General features: G+C 40.2%; 1 protein-coding gene across 2 annotated transcripts in view; it reads right to left on the bottom strand.

Annotated features, from left to right (window-relative positions):
* Positions 1-13,443, bottom strand: part of pcsk5b (proprotein convertase subtilisin/kexin type 5b) — a 73,442-nt gene that overhangs the window by 42,080 nt on the left and 17,919 nt on the right. For both annotated transcript variants that reach the window (XM_080766562.1, XM_080766563.1), the window contains exons 3-5: positions 7,277-7,426; positions 5,876-6,019; positions 890-966 (exon numbers count right to left, since the gene is read on the bottom strand). In XM_080766562.1, coding sequence (XP_080622688.1) covers positions 890-966; positions 5,876-6,019; positions 7,277-7,426 — 371 coding nt within the window. The remainder of the gene's footprint in view (positions 1-889; positions 967-5,875; positions 6,020-7,276; positions 7,427-13,443) is intronic.

Genomic DNA, 13,443 nt, shown 5'->3' with positions numbered 1-13,443 from the left:
TCATTAACAGTGGTGGGTGATTGGACTGAAATTGGACTAAAATTGTAGCTAAATAAAACAAAGATCCAAATGTATCAGGGGTTCATTATATTATTTTCATTTTCCAACTTCGTTGTCTCTCACCAGTAAACAGACTGTCTATTGATTTTAGTGATAAGCTAATTCACATCTGCTGTGCTGGTCTATTCTTGAACTACACAAATATTATTTTCTAGTAGGCTAAAAGAAAAAAAGAGTAATATATCCTGCATGAGTGCTCAAACCTCAGAGACATTTACCACACAGAGAACATGGCATTAAAGACTGAACAACTTTCTTTTGACAAATAATATTGTGGTCCAGTATTAATTCAGTCTTAAGGGGTGATCCTGTCACTGAGCTGTATGTGTAAGCCTCATGTCTCTTTAAGACAATACATTACCAGCTGGGTCTGAGCCCTTGCCAAGGCATTTGGGCCACAGCAGCCAAACACATACACAGCAGACCCGCACGCATGCGCGCGCACGTGCGCACACACGCACACACACAGAGCACTTGGCCAAATTGGCACAGGATGTTGGGTTCCTAGGCAGGGTAGTAGTGTGGTGACACACACGCTCTCAGTTACGCACACACACACACACCACAAGAAACAACAACCCACCCACGAGTCACCTTTAATATATTTAATCGCAGGCCACAACAAAACAGCCAAACATACTCAACCCCATTTCTGATATTTATCAAGAGGACAGATGTGCACGCGTGCGTACATACATACATACATACTACATACACACACAAATCTGGACCTCACAAAGATGCAGTATACCCACTGCACTCATCTTCATTTTTACACATCCTGTACATGATTATGATGTAATCCTGGGTTAGCGTACTGGTGTCTTACTTGTTCTCATTGTTTGCATCATAGCGGGGCATGGGGTCCATATCATTGCCATTAACGTCAAAGCTGGCTTGTGGATCCTTAAGGAGACACAGAGGAGTAGGGTCAGTAGGGTTAGTAGTCACCTTCTAAAGGCTGTGTTATACTTGCAATACAATCGGCTGTGGCAATGTCACTTTTTTTCATTTGACAGTCTGTTATTTATGTAAAACAACCTATAAGCATGCAGTAAATGTGAACGGGATGTGAAAAAAAGACTATTGTACAATTCCATAGAAAAGTATTTTAGTCAGTGAGTTCAAAGTCAAGAATATAAATCACCTTTTTTACACCATTAGTAGCCAAACAATTTACTTGTGTGAGTGTGTAAGAGAGAGGGAACGTGACATCTTAACAAATGCATGGAGCTTCCCAAACCTAATAAAGCATCACATCAGTGATTCACATCATTCTGTGAATCGAATGCAATCAGTGCTAACCCAATTTGGTGTATTGTGTGCCCAGGGCATAAACAAATCAAGGCATTAAAAGAAGCAAATAAGCTCAATGTGGTGACAGGGTGTAAATCGGTGGTTCCCAAACTTTTCATGTCGAAACCCAAAATACAGATTAAATGTTTGCCGTTGCAAGCTTGTAGATCTGCCATTTTCTTAATCCTCATTTATTTTTCATTTATGGAATTTCTTAGATTAGTTTGTAAATATATATATATATATATATATATATATATATATATATATATATATATATATATATATATGTGTGTGTGTGTGTGTGTGTGTGTGTGTGTGTGTGTGTGTGTGTGTGTGTGTGTGTGTGTGTAGGAACTAGGAAGAGAGTAAGAGACAATGGTTTTTTACTCTAGTCTACAATGTATCCGTGACCCATAAATTGTTCCCAACCCACTGGAAACAGTGGCGTAAATAAATTGATCTACTCGTTTGACTGATGGGCTTACCTGCTGCCTGAAGCAAAGAATATTAGTCTCACGAGCCAAGGAGGTACTAGCCCTCTGAAATCCCTCACTAGTGACCGTGCACAAACACAAACTGTTTCAAGGAAAAGCAAAACCTCCTATAATAATAGCACAGACTGCTTCTAATAGTTTCATTTATTTGCAAATGTACAGTGACAACAAAAAAATGGTCTAAATTATTACTTGCGCAAGAAGAGCGCGATCGGATGGGTAGTACGTATGTATGTATGTATGCAGTGTTGTACCCGAACGCGTTCAAAGAACGATAGTTCTCAAATGGGCTGAATGTGAACTGAACGTACTGTATTTCTGCCTGATGAACGTCATTGTGAACGCGTTCATTTCTGGTGTGTGTGAACGTCACTTTTTCTCGTTCAACTGAATCCAGCTGAGACTTGCGGGGCATTATAATAATTTGTAACCTTGACATCACAACCTCGTGGATACTGTTTACATCGGTTTGTGTTGTGCAGCACCCTCGGGGCGTCTACTCTGCGGGCATGACGGATCCTTCTCCTTTTCAACATTTTGTGTTCAGGTATAATAGCGCCACCAAATGAACCGGCCGTCAATCTGGTGGAAATGCAGCCGGTTCGCGACCGGTTCGCAAAAAGCACCAAGGTTCGGAACGGCACTGGTTCTGAACCGAAGTTCTTTTGGTGGAAAAGGGGCCACAGTGTAGTCGTTAAGCAGCAGGAGCCTAGGATCCCAGCAGCAGCTGTCCGTCTATCATTAGCACAACCACGAACGTCCAACACATATACAATGAATTACTCACCTAATGCTGCCTGCAGGTTCCATGTTTAATTCCAGCGTGTGTAACCTACATTGTCTAAGTGACAGTTTTCATATTGTAAACATGGTCGCTAACGTGGTTTAGCGACTAGTACTTTGACAGCTCATCCATCGTAGTGAAACGGACTTCCTGTGCAGAAACTGCCTCATCAAAATAAGAGCCACTTGTATTGATTAGTCAACACTAGTTTTATTTCCACATCTACTTACTGTACAGGACGTTAACATCTCATCTGAGTGCCTGTCAGCATTCTCTAAATCCCTGTCTCTCAGCTGGTGCGCAAATGGCTATAGGCTGTGGCAATAATAATAATAAAAAATAAATAAAAACATGAACTTTATTTCAAAATGTTGAATTATGAACTAAACTAGTTCCTTTTTAAATTTCTGAACTGTGAACAGAACTAGTAGAACTTTCCCAACACTGTATGTATGTAAGTCGGTGTTTACATTTGACATCACCATCAACAGCCAATAAGGGACCACCATTCTTTGTGACGTAACAAAGGTACGTTTCAAAGTTGGTATATGGTCAATAACGGGTCAACAGAACAACAGTTGTATTAGACATTAGTTAGTAGCACTCAAAGTAGAGATACAATACAAAGCGGTGAGCGCTCCTCATGGCGGCTCTGCACTCAATACAATACACTCATTACTCTTTCTTCCAGACAACTGAAGGACTTGTCCCATGGCAAGAGACCATTGTCAGAAGAGATCTACTGTCATACAGTAGTTGTCCTCAATCTTGCAATATTGATTATTTTCGGTACAATTATGTTATCACGATTCTTTTTCATGTCCAGCATTGTATTGCTCTGCTCCACTTAAGGGATTTTATGAACTATACTGTATATGGATGATGTCTTTCTCTTCTACTCAGGATTGTAGTCGGCTCAAATATACTCCCGCAAAATCCGGGAGGGAGTGACGGGCAGGGGGTGGAGCTGTTCATGCTTTCTAAGTGTCTGCTGCACTAAGCTCTGACACATAGAAATTGTCTGCAGAGCATGGACTTCGACTGTTTCACTGCATTAGTACTTTATAATCAAGCTCCCTAGCTCTTGTCCTCTATGTCATCCCCTTGTCTCCAGTCCAAGCTCTAATTCTTGAACTAAGTCTCCTCCACTTCATGTCTTACTTAACCCTGAACAACTTTGCTAAAAAAAAGAAAAAGAAAAAAAAAACGTAATGAGTTTGAGACTTTGAGTCTGTCTGTGAACAATGTTGCATGCCCTAACGCTAACCCTAAAAGTACCTGTCAAGACATGAATAGAAGACTCACATCATTTTAGGATTGTGGGGCGGAAGTCTACGGAGCTTAGGCGCAACCTACGTGCCAATGTAACCTTGGCATGACATGGTAGCCAACTACATCCATGTCAAGTCACCTCCCTCTCTCACCCTCTCACCCCCTAGCCTGGAGGCTCTCAAGCCTACCTCACCCAACACCCAAGTCTGAAACATCAAATAGCTCGCAAAGTCGGTCAGTCAGCCACCACCATGTTTCACATCAGCAAAATCAGGATTAGCTTGATCTGATGCCATTGGAGTGGTGGGTTTATAGTGTATTACCAGAGTAAAATGTACTATTAAATTAACTGAAATATAATGTATAAAAATATTTTTTTAATTGAAATAAATCAGTAGTTTGATAAAAATCTTCATTTATCCCCCCACATTTTCACATCCCAGAACACTATTCAATCAAGTAATGAGTTTGTTAACATAACATTTTCTCAAAGATTATTTCAATAAAAGATTTTTATTTTTATTCATCAAAACATATCTAACAAAATTAGTATAATCTGTGACCAACCTTAAAAAGTAATTGTGGATATCTTCCAATGCACAACCACAACGGTATGCAAATACAGAAAAGCATATTACAGTTCTTTTTTTATCCATATGATTTTATGCTAGTATTATGGATTTGGAAAATAAAATTAGAAATAAAAGATTCAATGTCACAGGTCTTTTTCCCCTATATTTAGAAAGCTGTAATTCTGTTTTAACACAAAACAGCTCATTAAGAATTCCAGGTTGGAATTTTAGGGCCGCCCACTGGTAATCTCATGTCCATCTCTTTTTGCCAAATGAAAATAGTGATAATGAAAATAGTGATATTGTACACTCTAAACAGTAAACACAACCAGAAAACATACTAAAATCATTACACCAGGTCCAGGTACCATAGATGCAAACTAGCTATAGTATAGCCAGTTTGCAACTGTGCTAGCTATATAGTGTGTTTTTCTTATGTTGCGTTGTTGTTCTTTATATCCACTATGGAAATGGAAAAGATTAAAGCCCTGATATTAAAGGACAACTTTAGTTTTTTTCAACCAAGGTTCATGTTTTAGGTTGTTATTAGAGAAAGTAAAAGATGAGTGTTCATTGCTTTTCATTTGCTGCTTTCTTTCGTTTTAGAAATGTTTTACCGGGGGCGGGGGCATTCGAACATGGTCCAAAATATGTATTATTTTTACAAAAAAATATGGTGATTTTTTATTTACTATAGTCCTATTAGACTCCAAGAAATTAGATCTATTGAATGTGACAAACTGACATATTAAGCCTACAACACACAGTATGTAGTACCTCTACCTTCACGTTCAGCATAGATCCTGTGATCTTTTGTGGCCAGATGTAATTTCCTGGGGTCTAGTAGGACTATAGTAAAAAAGGACGCCCCATGTTCGAATGCCCCCGCCCCCCTGTCAAAAATAGCTAAAATCCCAAAAACTAAAGAAAGAAGCAAATGAAAAAAGATTAACACTCACCATTTACTTTGTCTAATAACAACCTAACACTTGAACCTTGGTTGAAAAAAACTAAAGTTGTCCTTTAAAGATCTGGACATCTTGAATTGTCGGAATCTGGATCCTATCATGAATTGCTTTGAGATACCAAGACAAGATTTGGCTGGATTATCTGACCCTGGATCACAAAATATAGGAAAAATCTGATCCCTCAGGGATTAAACATTTTGAACTCCTGGGCCCAGGTGCAAACGTATAAACACACACAACCATAATCCACAAACATACAAGCTTGCTCACGCAACCACTCACTGAAAATAACACAAACACACATCAAGCAACCAAATGCTTCCATATAGTCTCACCAGTAGTTGCACACATAACCACAAAATACATTTAGCCTACACCCACCGACACAAACTCATGCCACACACACATGCATACATACACACTCACGTAGTTCTGAATGAGGTCTGGGTGGTTTCTCTCGATGCCATCGTCCAATATGGTCACCACTACGTCTTTACCAGTGTATCCCCTCTTCCACGCCCCCATGATGTTCATATCAGATTGGCAGTTAAAGACGTCATCACTACAATGCTAGGCATGGAGGTCAGAGAGAGAGGAGAGGAATAGCAACAAAGATGGTAGAAGAGAGAAAATTCATTAGGTTTTCTATTCAATTAACCAATTAAACAATCAATCATTTCTCCCATTTTTAATCTATGTTCATATAATTGGCCCTTGTAGTTGTAGTTAAGGTTGTAATGGCAGGCACTGCAGGTTTCTGAACTGTCCATAGCCCACCAATGAGATGTAGAGTGAGTGAGTGAGTGAGTAGTGAGCATTAGTAGGGTCCAATTATACAAAGGTAAAATATGTGAAGTGTTCCTTTAAGCCCCATTAAAAATAATAATAATAATAATAATAATGTTCAACAGTTTTTAGGAAGCTGGCCGATGTTGATCAGCTATTTTAGAGAATGTGGTTAACACTGTACATGAGTTGGAGAGCATGCACATTGAAAAAATTAAAAGGTACTGAAAAAAGAACCTTTCATGACAGAATTTGTAAATACCCAATACTCAAAATTCTGTGATCTTATTGATGGGAAATGGACAGAATAAACAAAGTAATGAAAAAAACAGACATCAAAGGCCAGGGAGATTAAATGTATTTGGCCTCACACAAACATGCAGGCAAAGGCACACATTCATGCAAGCACCATTTATTGACCCAACGTTCAGACAGTTCTGTGCAGGAACTAAGAAAATAATGTTTAGGACTTAAGGTCAAAGTATTAACAGTTATCTATACAAAGTTAATGGTTAACAGAGTTGAGGTCAAGCACAGGGTGAAATATAGCGCAATGATCTCGTAATTTGTATTATCAAACAAGCCCACACATTATATTTATCATAATATAACCCAATTTCTATTATTATAGCGTCACGTGTCGACCTTAACCTAACCCCAAATAGTCTTTTTTGAAATTGACAGATTACATTTCCTTAGTGGAGGTTTGTCCTTATCGCGCGCGCCCCTGGCCCACAATCACTAGCAGAAAAGCACAAAATGGCATTGTACTTTACTACTTTTATATCCAGACCATACACATTGTACTTTACTACTTTTATATCCAGACCATACACATTGTACTTTACTACTTTTATATCCAGACCATACACATTGTACTTTACTACTTTTATATCCAGACCATACACATTGTACTTTACTACTTTTATATCCAGACCATACACAAGCCAATCAATAAAAGTGCTGCCACACAAGTACAACTGCATGAGTCAGAGCAAGAGAACATCAATATCAATGTTTTATTATGGCATTAATACTCACAATATACCACATACTGCTCCACTTAAGGTCATTATAAAATATGTTTTGGGAAGAGCTGGTCTGGGCGGGACTTGACAGGGAAAGGGGCGGGGATGGCTTGTAATCTCTCTTGATCCTCCTCTTCACCACCTGCTGCTCGATCCACTCCACCTGAAATCAACAAAGGGTCATAGAAAATGGTGGGACTGTTAGCAGCGAGTTTGTGGCCACAATAATACAAGGCATATTTTAATCCCACCTGAAAGAGAGATTTCTATTAAGAGAGTGGGAAAGTTTAAGTCAGTAGAAAAGATACATAGTTTGGAAAACTAAAGCTAGAAAAATGATTTTCTTTTGTAAAAGTTTAATCGTATTTACTATTTAATCTGGACTCAACATGAAAATGTAGGTTTTGCCATGCATTTGTTCAAATGCAGCCATGGTGATTATTCCATAGGCAGAGATTTGGGGGGTTTGTCTATGGTGATGATGTGTAATGATGGCCGGTAGTAGGCTTATGGATGTACTGTCCGAGTGGCATTGCCTGGGGCACTGCAAATTGTAGTTTGCAGTTCCAGGAGTTAACACCAAAAATAGCAACTTCTGAATGTGTTGAACTACTAGACAATTAGAGCAAAATGTAGTTGAACTCTGCCCAACACAGAGAATAGTATGAACAGTACAGTTTGTAAATAGTACAAACTATTCAGTTATGATTCAATTTTCAACAAAAAAGGGGAAAAGATAAGTAGGAGTACAGAAGGGGCAGGAAAAGCTGGGATCTCCATTAACCGTGTTGTACACGTCCTAGCGCATCCTCAATGATATAAGGCGAGGGGAGAATATTCTGAATTTTTTCCTTTTATATCTGCAACACAGAAACATCTTCATAATAGTGATATCTTAATTGCGGATTTGCGGTAATTTATATTTTCTTCCGATTTCAAAATCGACATTGTTGGATCAGAGCGAGGCAGCTGGACCTGCTTGCTTGGCTGCAATGACCACTTTTTAAACCTCTGAAATCTTGTTTAGTCTACCAAAAGTCCTTAAATCTACAATCTGTCTAAAAAGGCTGTATGAAAACAGCCTTTTATGAAAACACAGCCCAGGCCTGTGTTTGGGTTCTAAGGACCATATTCAGGGTATTAGAGTGACAAAGACTGACATACTACTGTGCAGAGCTGACAAGGGAAGGGATAGGGTCAAAGGTCAAAGGATCGGCAGAGAGTAAGATACATGTAGAACGGGGCACATTAGCTAAATAACTATGTAGTAGAATGATTTTTGATTTAATATAAAAATATTATCCTGCCACACTAATAGCCAGCGCAACACCCCATCCTTTGTCCGCCTTCTCCTACCAAACCACACCGTTTGCACACATCTCACCATGCACAACACCAACAGCATGCCTGTCCAGACATCAACCACTACTTTGCATCCATGCAACTGTCATATTTACAGTACAATACCCATTTTTATGAAAGAACACATTATTGCGCAAGATCACCAGCCTACGTCAAAATCATCATCACTTTGCCGACTTACGCCAACTCCGTTCACTTCATGGGGCCAGTCCAATGGCGCATTGTAGTCTACGGCCTTCACAGTGACACACGTGTTACATGAACCACGCGACCGGGATGATTTCCAACCCCTCAATGTCCAACCTCGCTGCCTCTGCTCCACACCAGCTCATCCTAACTCAGCCCCCTCCCCCTCTGGCTGCTGTGCCGGACAGGCGAACACTCCACCTCACCATCGACACACACCACGTCGTATTGACTACACTACACTAATAAGGACACATGACGGCCACCGCCAGCAACAAACCGAAAAACACATCTATCGCACGGCAAACGCCACACAACTACGCTTGGTGAGCGCAGCTAAAGCAGCTGCCGTACGGCTTCACAACTTCACAGTACACTGTGGAGGATTTTTGTATCGCATCATTCGGGTGTCGGATCACATTACTGGCGGTCCGCGAGTGTAGGATAGCGTTACCCCAGTGGCCGGGGGGACTTGAAGTGAGTGAGTGAGTGAGTGAGTGTGCAGTACACATACTATTTACCCAGGGTGTGCGTGTGTCTACGATGGCCAGCCAGCCACTCACACACACACACACCACCTCTCATCGCCACAATCATCGGATGCCAAGTTCTTCCACGCATTATTTATTTCCCAGTCCCACCACGGATTCAAAGTAACCAGTTACTGTGAGTGTGAGTGTGTGTACCTCGCATCAGTGCCACAGGTTCACCTTCACAACAAAGATTTTTGTATCGCATCACGGTGCCGGGGGGACTTGAATTGACAAGTGAGTGAGCGAGTGAGTGTGTGTGTGAAACAACACATAATAATAACTAACTAGAACTGCACTCTGCCGAGTGCATACTTGCTTGTTGCACACTAGTAGGCCATAAATGGCCTACTAGTGCGCAAGCAGAGCGCGCAAGTACTTTCGACCGCTGGAAAGTATCACATCTCAGTATCTCTGTGAAGGAACGTTTGAAATGTATAATCATTACGTGTAACTATTTGCTACCTAACTACTTTTTTACAGAAAAATGAATCATTGATATGTGATGAAAAAAAAAGTAGATTTACAAATTACAAATCACATTACAAGAGTATGTAGTTGTAATTTGATTAGCAGTATACTGTGGTTACTTGGTTCCAAAAAGTGAAGCCAAGTTTTTTTCAACCGTAAGTCTGTGCCTGGTTTGCTGGGACCAGTTACAACATTACGTCATCGTTGAGAACTGGGACCAGAGTACATGGTGTGTATATGTATGACTAGCTCTCAGTGATGACGTAAGAGATATGGTCATCTGTGTAGTCTGGTCCCAGCAGACCAGGCACAGATTTACAAATTACAAATCACATTACAAGAGTATGTAGTTGTAATTTGATTAGCAGTATACTGTGGTTACTTGGTTCCAAAAAGTGAAGCCAAGTTTTTTTTCAACCGTAGGTTTGTGCCTGGTTTGCTGGGACCAGTTACAACATTACGTCATCGTTGTGAACTGGGACCAGAGTACATGGTGTGTATATGACGTAATGTTGTAACTTGTAACTTGTAACTAGTCCCAGCAAACCAGGCACAGACTGTATGTAGTTGTTCTAGTTACAACTACATACAGAGTATGTAGTTGTAATTTGATTAGCAGTATACTGTGGTTACTTGGTTCCAAAAAGTGAAGACAAGTTTTCTTCAACGGTAAATCTGTGCCTGGTTTGCTGGGACTAGTTACAACATTACGTCATCCTTGAGAGAGTACATGGTGTGTATATGACGTAATGTTGTAACTTGTAACTTGTAACATTACGTCATATACACACCATGTACTCTCTCAAGGATGACGTAATGTTGTAACTAGTCCCAGCAAACCAGGCACAGATTTACCGTTGAAGAAAACTTGGCTTCACTTCGAAGAGACCAAGCGAAACTATTACTTGCGCGCTCTGCTTGCGCAAGTAATAACCCATCCGTTACTACGTGGAGTCTGTCAACTTCCGCAATTCCCTTCTTCCCATATTGCACTGCAACGTAACTCTGGGATGAGCTACCCGAAGGACGGAGAAATTCTAGTCATTATTATTATTATTAACACCAATTATGCTAATGACGTGTATACACGTTTTTAGAATCAAAACCACTGACGACCAAAATGCAAAAGCAAGAAATAGATAAGAGGTAGACAGGAGTCTGAGATAACAAAGAAAGCAGTAGAGGAAGACACAAGAAAAGACCCAAGTTATCAATGCAAGGGTTTTTAGGATGTTTTGAACAAGAATAGTTTGGCGAATTAAAGTCCGCTACAAAACGGGTCATGATTATGTATTTTCAGAGCACAGAGATTTGTCTCAGACAGTAGTACCACTATGAGTTATAAACAGATGCGGCTATAGTCTCCATCCAAAGCATATAAATATTCCCCTCAATATCTGAATTAATTGACCACAGTAAGACAGTATAGAAGCTGGCATAAAGGCAGGATGGAACAATCTCCCCTCCAGTGTTCACCAGGGCGATGGAGATTAATATTATTACTAGGACATCAACGTAAATTGAATTTGGGGTAAGGTGTCGGGCAGGGATTCTCCTCACATGCTTTAGGTTGCAATGTATCAACGATGACTTACTAGATCAGCACCTTGTAGGCCACAAATTGAAGGTTATAAAATCGTATTGAGTCTGACAGTAAAAGAAGGCAGGCACTGTTCACCGTTGGCAGAGTTGTGGACCTAATTAATCTAAACATCTGTGATGAGAGAGATAATTAACCACAATGGCCAAATCCACTCTCACTCAATCACAACTCTAATCCATGGAACATCTATGCTCCACTATCATTTTCCACACTAATGCCCAGCTAAATTGCACAAGAGATAGTTAGATCAAATCCAGTGTATTTCAAAATGTGATATTCAAATTATACGGTGAGAATACAGCGACATTCTTTGCCGTTAACAATAACATCGCATTAACCTACATACATGACATATACATACATACAGTCATGACATCTGACACAAACTACAATTACAGCATGTTACTTGTGCTGCATTAAGCTACTTCCACAATGTTAAGTTAATGCTCTCTATGGTCCATTCCACAGTTTCATGAACAATGTAAGACTAAAAAGGCGAAGCCAGTGCTTCACATCTATACGGCATCAATAGAAGGAGTAGCTTGGCGGAGGAGAGGAATTGAAGTGAATAGTCAACACATAATGACTCAAGAGTGATTATCTGGTCTCATGCACTAAAACAATCTGCCAGCCTCTCTGGAGAGGTGGAGAGTGAGGGAATGAGACCAGATAAGACAGGAAATGGAGAAATGATAAAGAACTGGAGAGAACAAGTACCAGGGGAGTCAATAAAAAGTACAGAAAAGGGCAGGGGGGGGGGGGTGTTAGAATAACAAACAAAAGGGATTGTATAAGTTACAAGGACTTTTCTATTAATTATAATAACCAGAGAATCTTTATAGCCAGGAATGAAGACCTGTTTGGAAGTGAGATAGGGGAAAGAAGAGAATGATAAAAGTAAAGAAGTCGGATGGTGAAAGAGTCAGAGAAAAGGCAAAGGCTTTATTTGATTGCAATGCTAGACCGTCTGCTGAGGTCTCAGCTCATTTCCCTCTAAATTCTGTCATTATCATCAGCTTCAAAGCAACTGTTTACACACACCATTAACCCCAAAACAACAGCATCATCAGGATATGAGTGTACTTGTCTGTGCGTATCCATGAGTGTCAGTGCAATTTGCATACATTAGCGTAGTGCTAAACAAGACCTTTGATCGGTAGCATAAACAATAAATGTAATTGACAAAGTCATTTTTAAAGGATGGAATGGGCTAAATCAGAACTAGATAAAGTGCCCAGGTCTCCACCAGGGCAGGTCAGGTTGTAGCCTCCTGGTGGCGCTATAATAGGCCAATGTGAAAAGGGCAGCATTTCTTATTACGCCTTGGATGGCAATTGGATGATTTGAGGCATTTTGTTCCAAAAATGTGTTTTGCAAAAATCCACCTGTTGGTGGCGCTATAACAGGCCAATGTTAAAAAGGGTGGGATATATTACTCAGCCTAGTAGGAAAGTCCGTGAAAGATTTCACGTAACTTGCACGCTGTGTTGATGTGTTCATGATTTGAGGCTTTGTCAAATCTTGCACGCTTACTGATGCCAACGATGAACCTCTGCCCCAAATTTTCCATAACGGCCTGTTATAGCGCCACCAGGAGGCCGACTTTTGTAAAAAAACATTTTTTGATATTACTCCTCCATATTTTGTCCAAAAATCCTGCAAATCATTACACATCTCTATAGTCATGTGTGCTCAACACAGATCTGTCCGATCCATCCTGATTGGCTAACATTGGCTTTTAAAGTTTATAGGATTGGCCCGTTTTGAACAAAAAGCCAAATCATGAACGCAGCGTGCAATTTACGTGAAATCTTTCACAGACGTTCCTACTAGGCTGAGGGAATATATCCCACCCTTTTCACATTGGCCTGTTATAGCGCCACGAACAGGCAGAGTTTTGCAAAGCACATTTTGGAACAAAATGCCTCAAATCATCCGATTGCCATCAAAGGCGTAAGAAGAAATGGCACCCTTTTCACATTGGCTTATTATAGCGCCACCAGGAGGCCACAACCTGACCTGCCCTGG

Source organism: Protomyctophum bolini, assembly GCF_963924005.1.
Source record: "Protomyctophum bolini genome assembly, chromosome: 6".
Lineage (NCBI taxonomy): Eukaryota > Metazoa > Chordata > Actinopteri > Myctophiformes > Myctophidae > Protomyctophum > Protomyctophum bolini.
The sequence above is the reverse complement of the archived record's forward strand: the minus strand, read 5'-3'. Positions and strand labels throughout refer to the sequence as shown.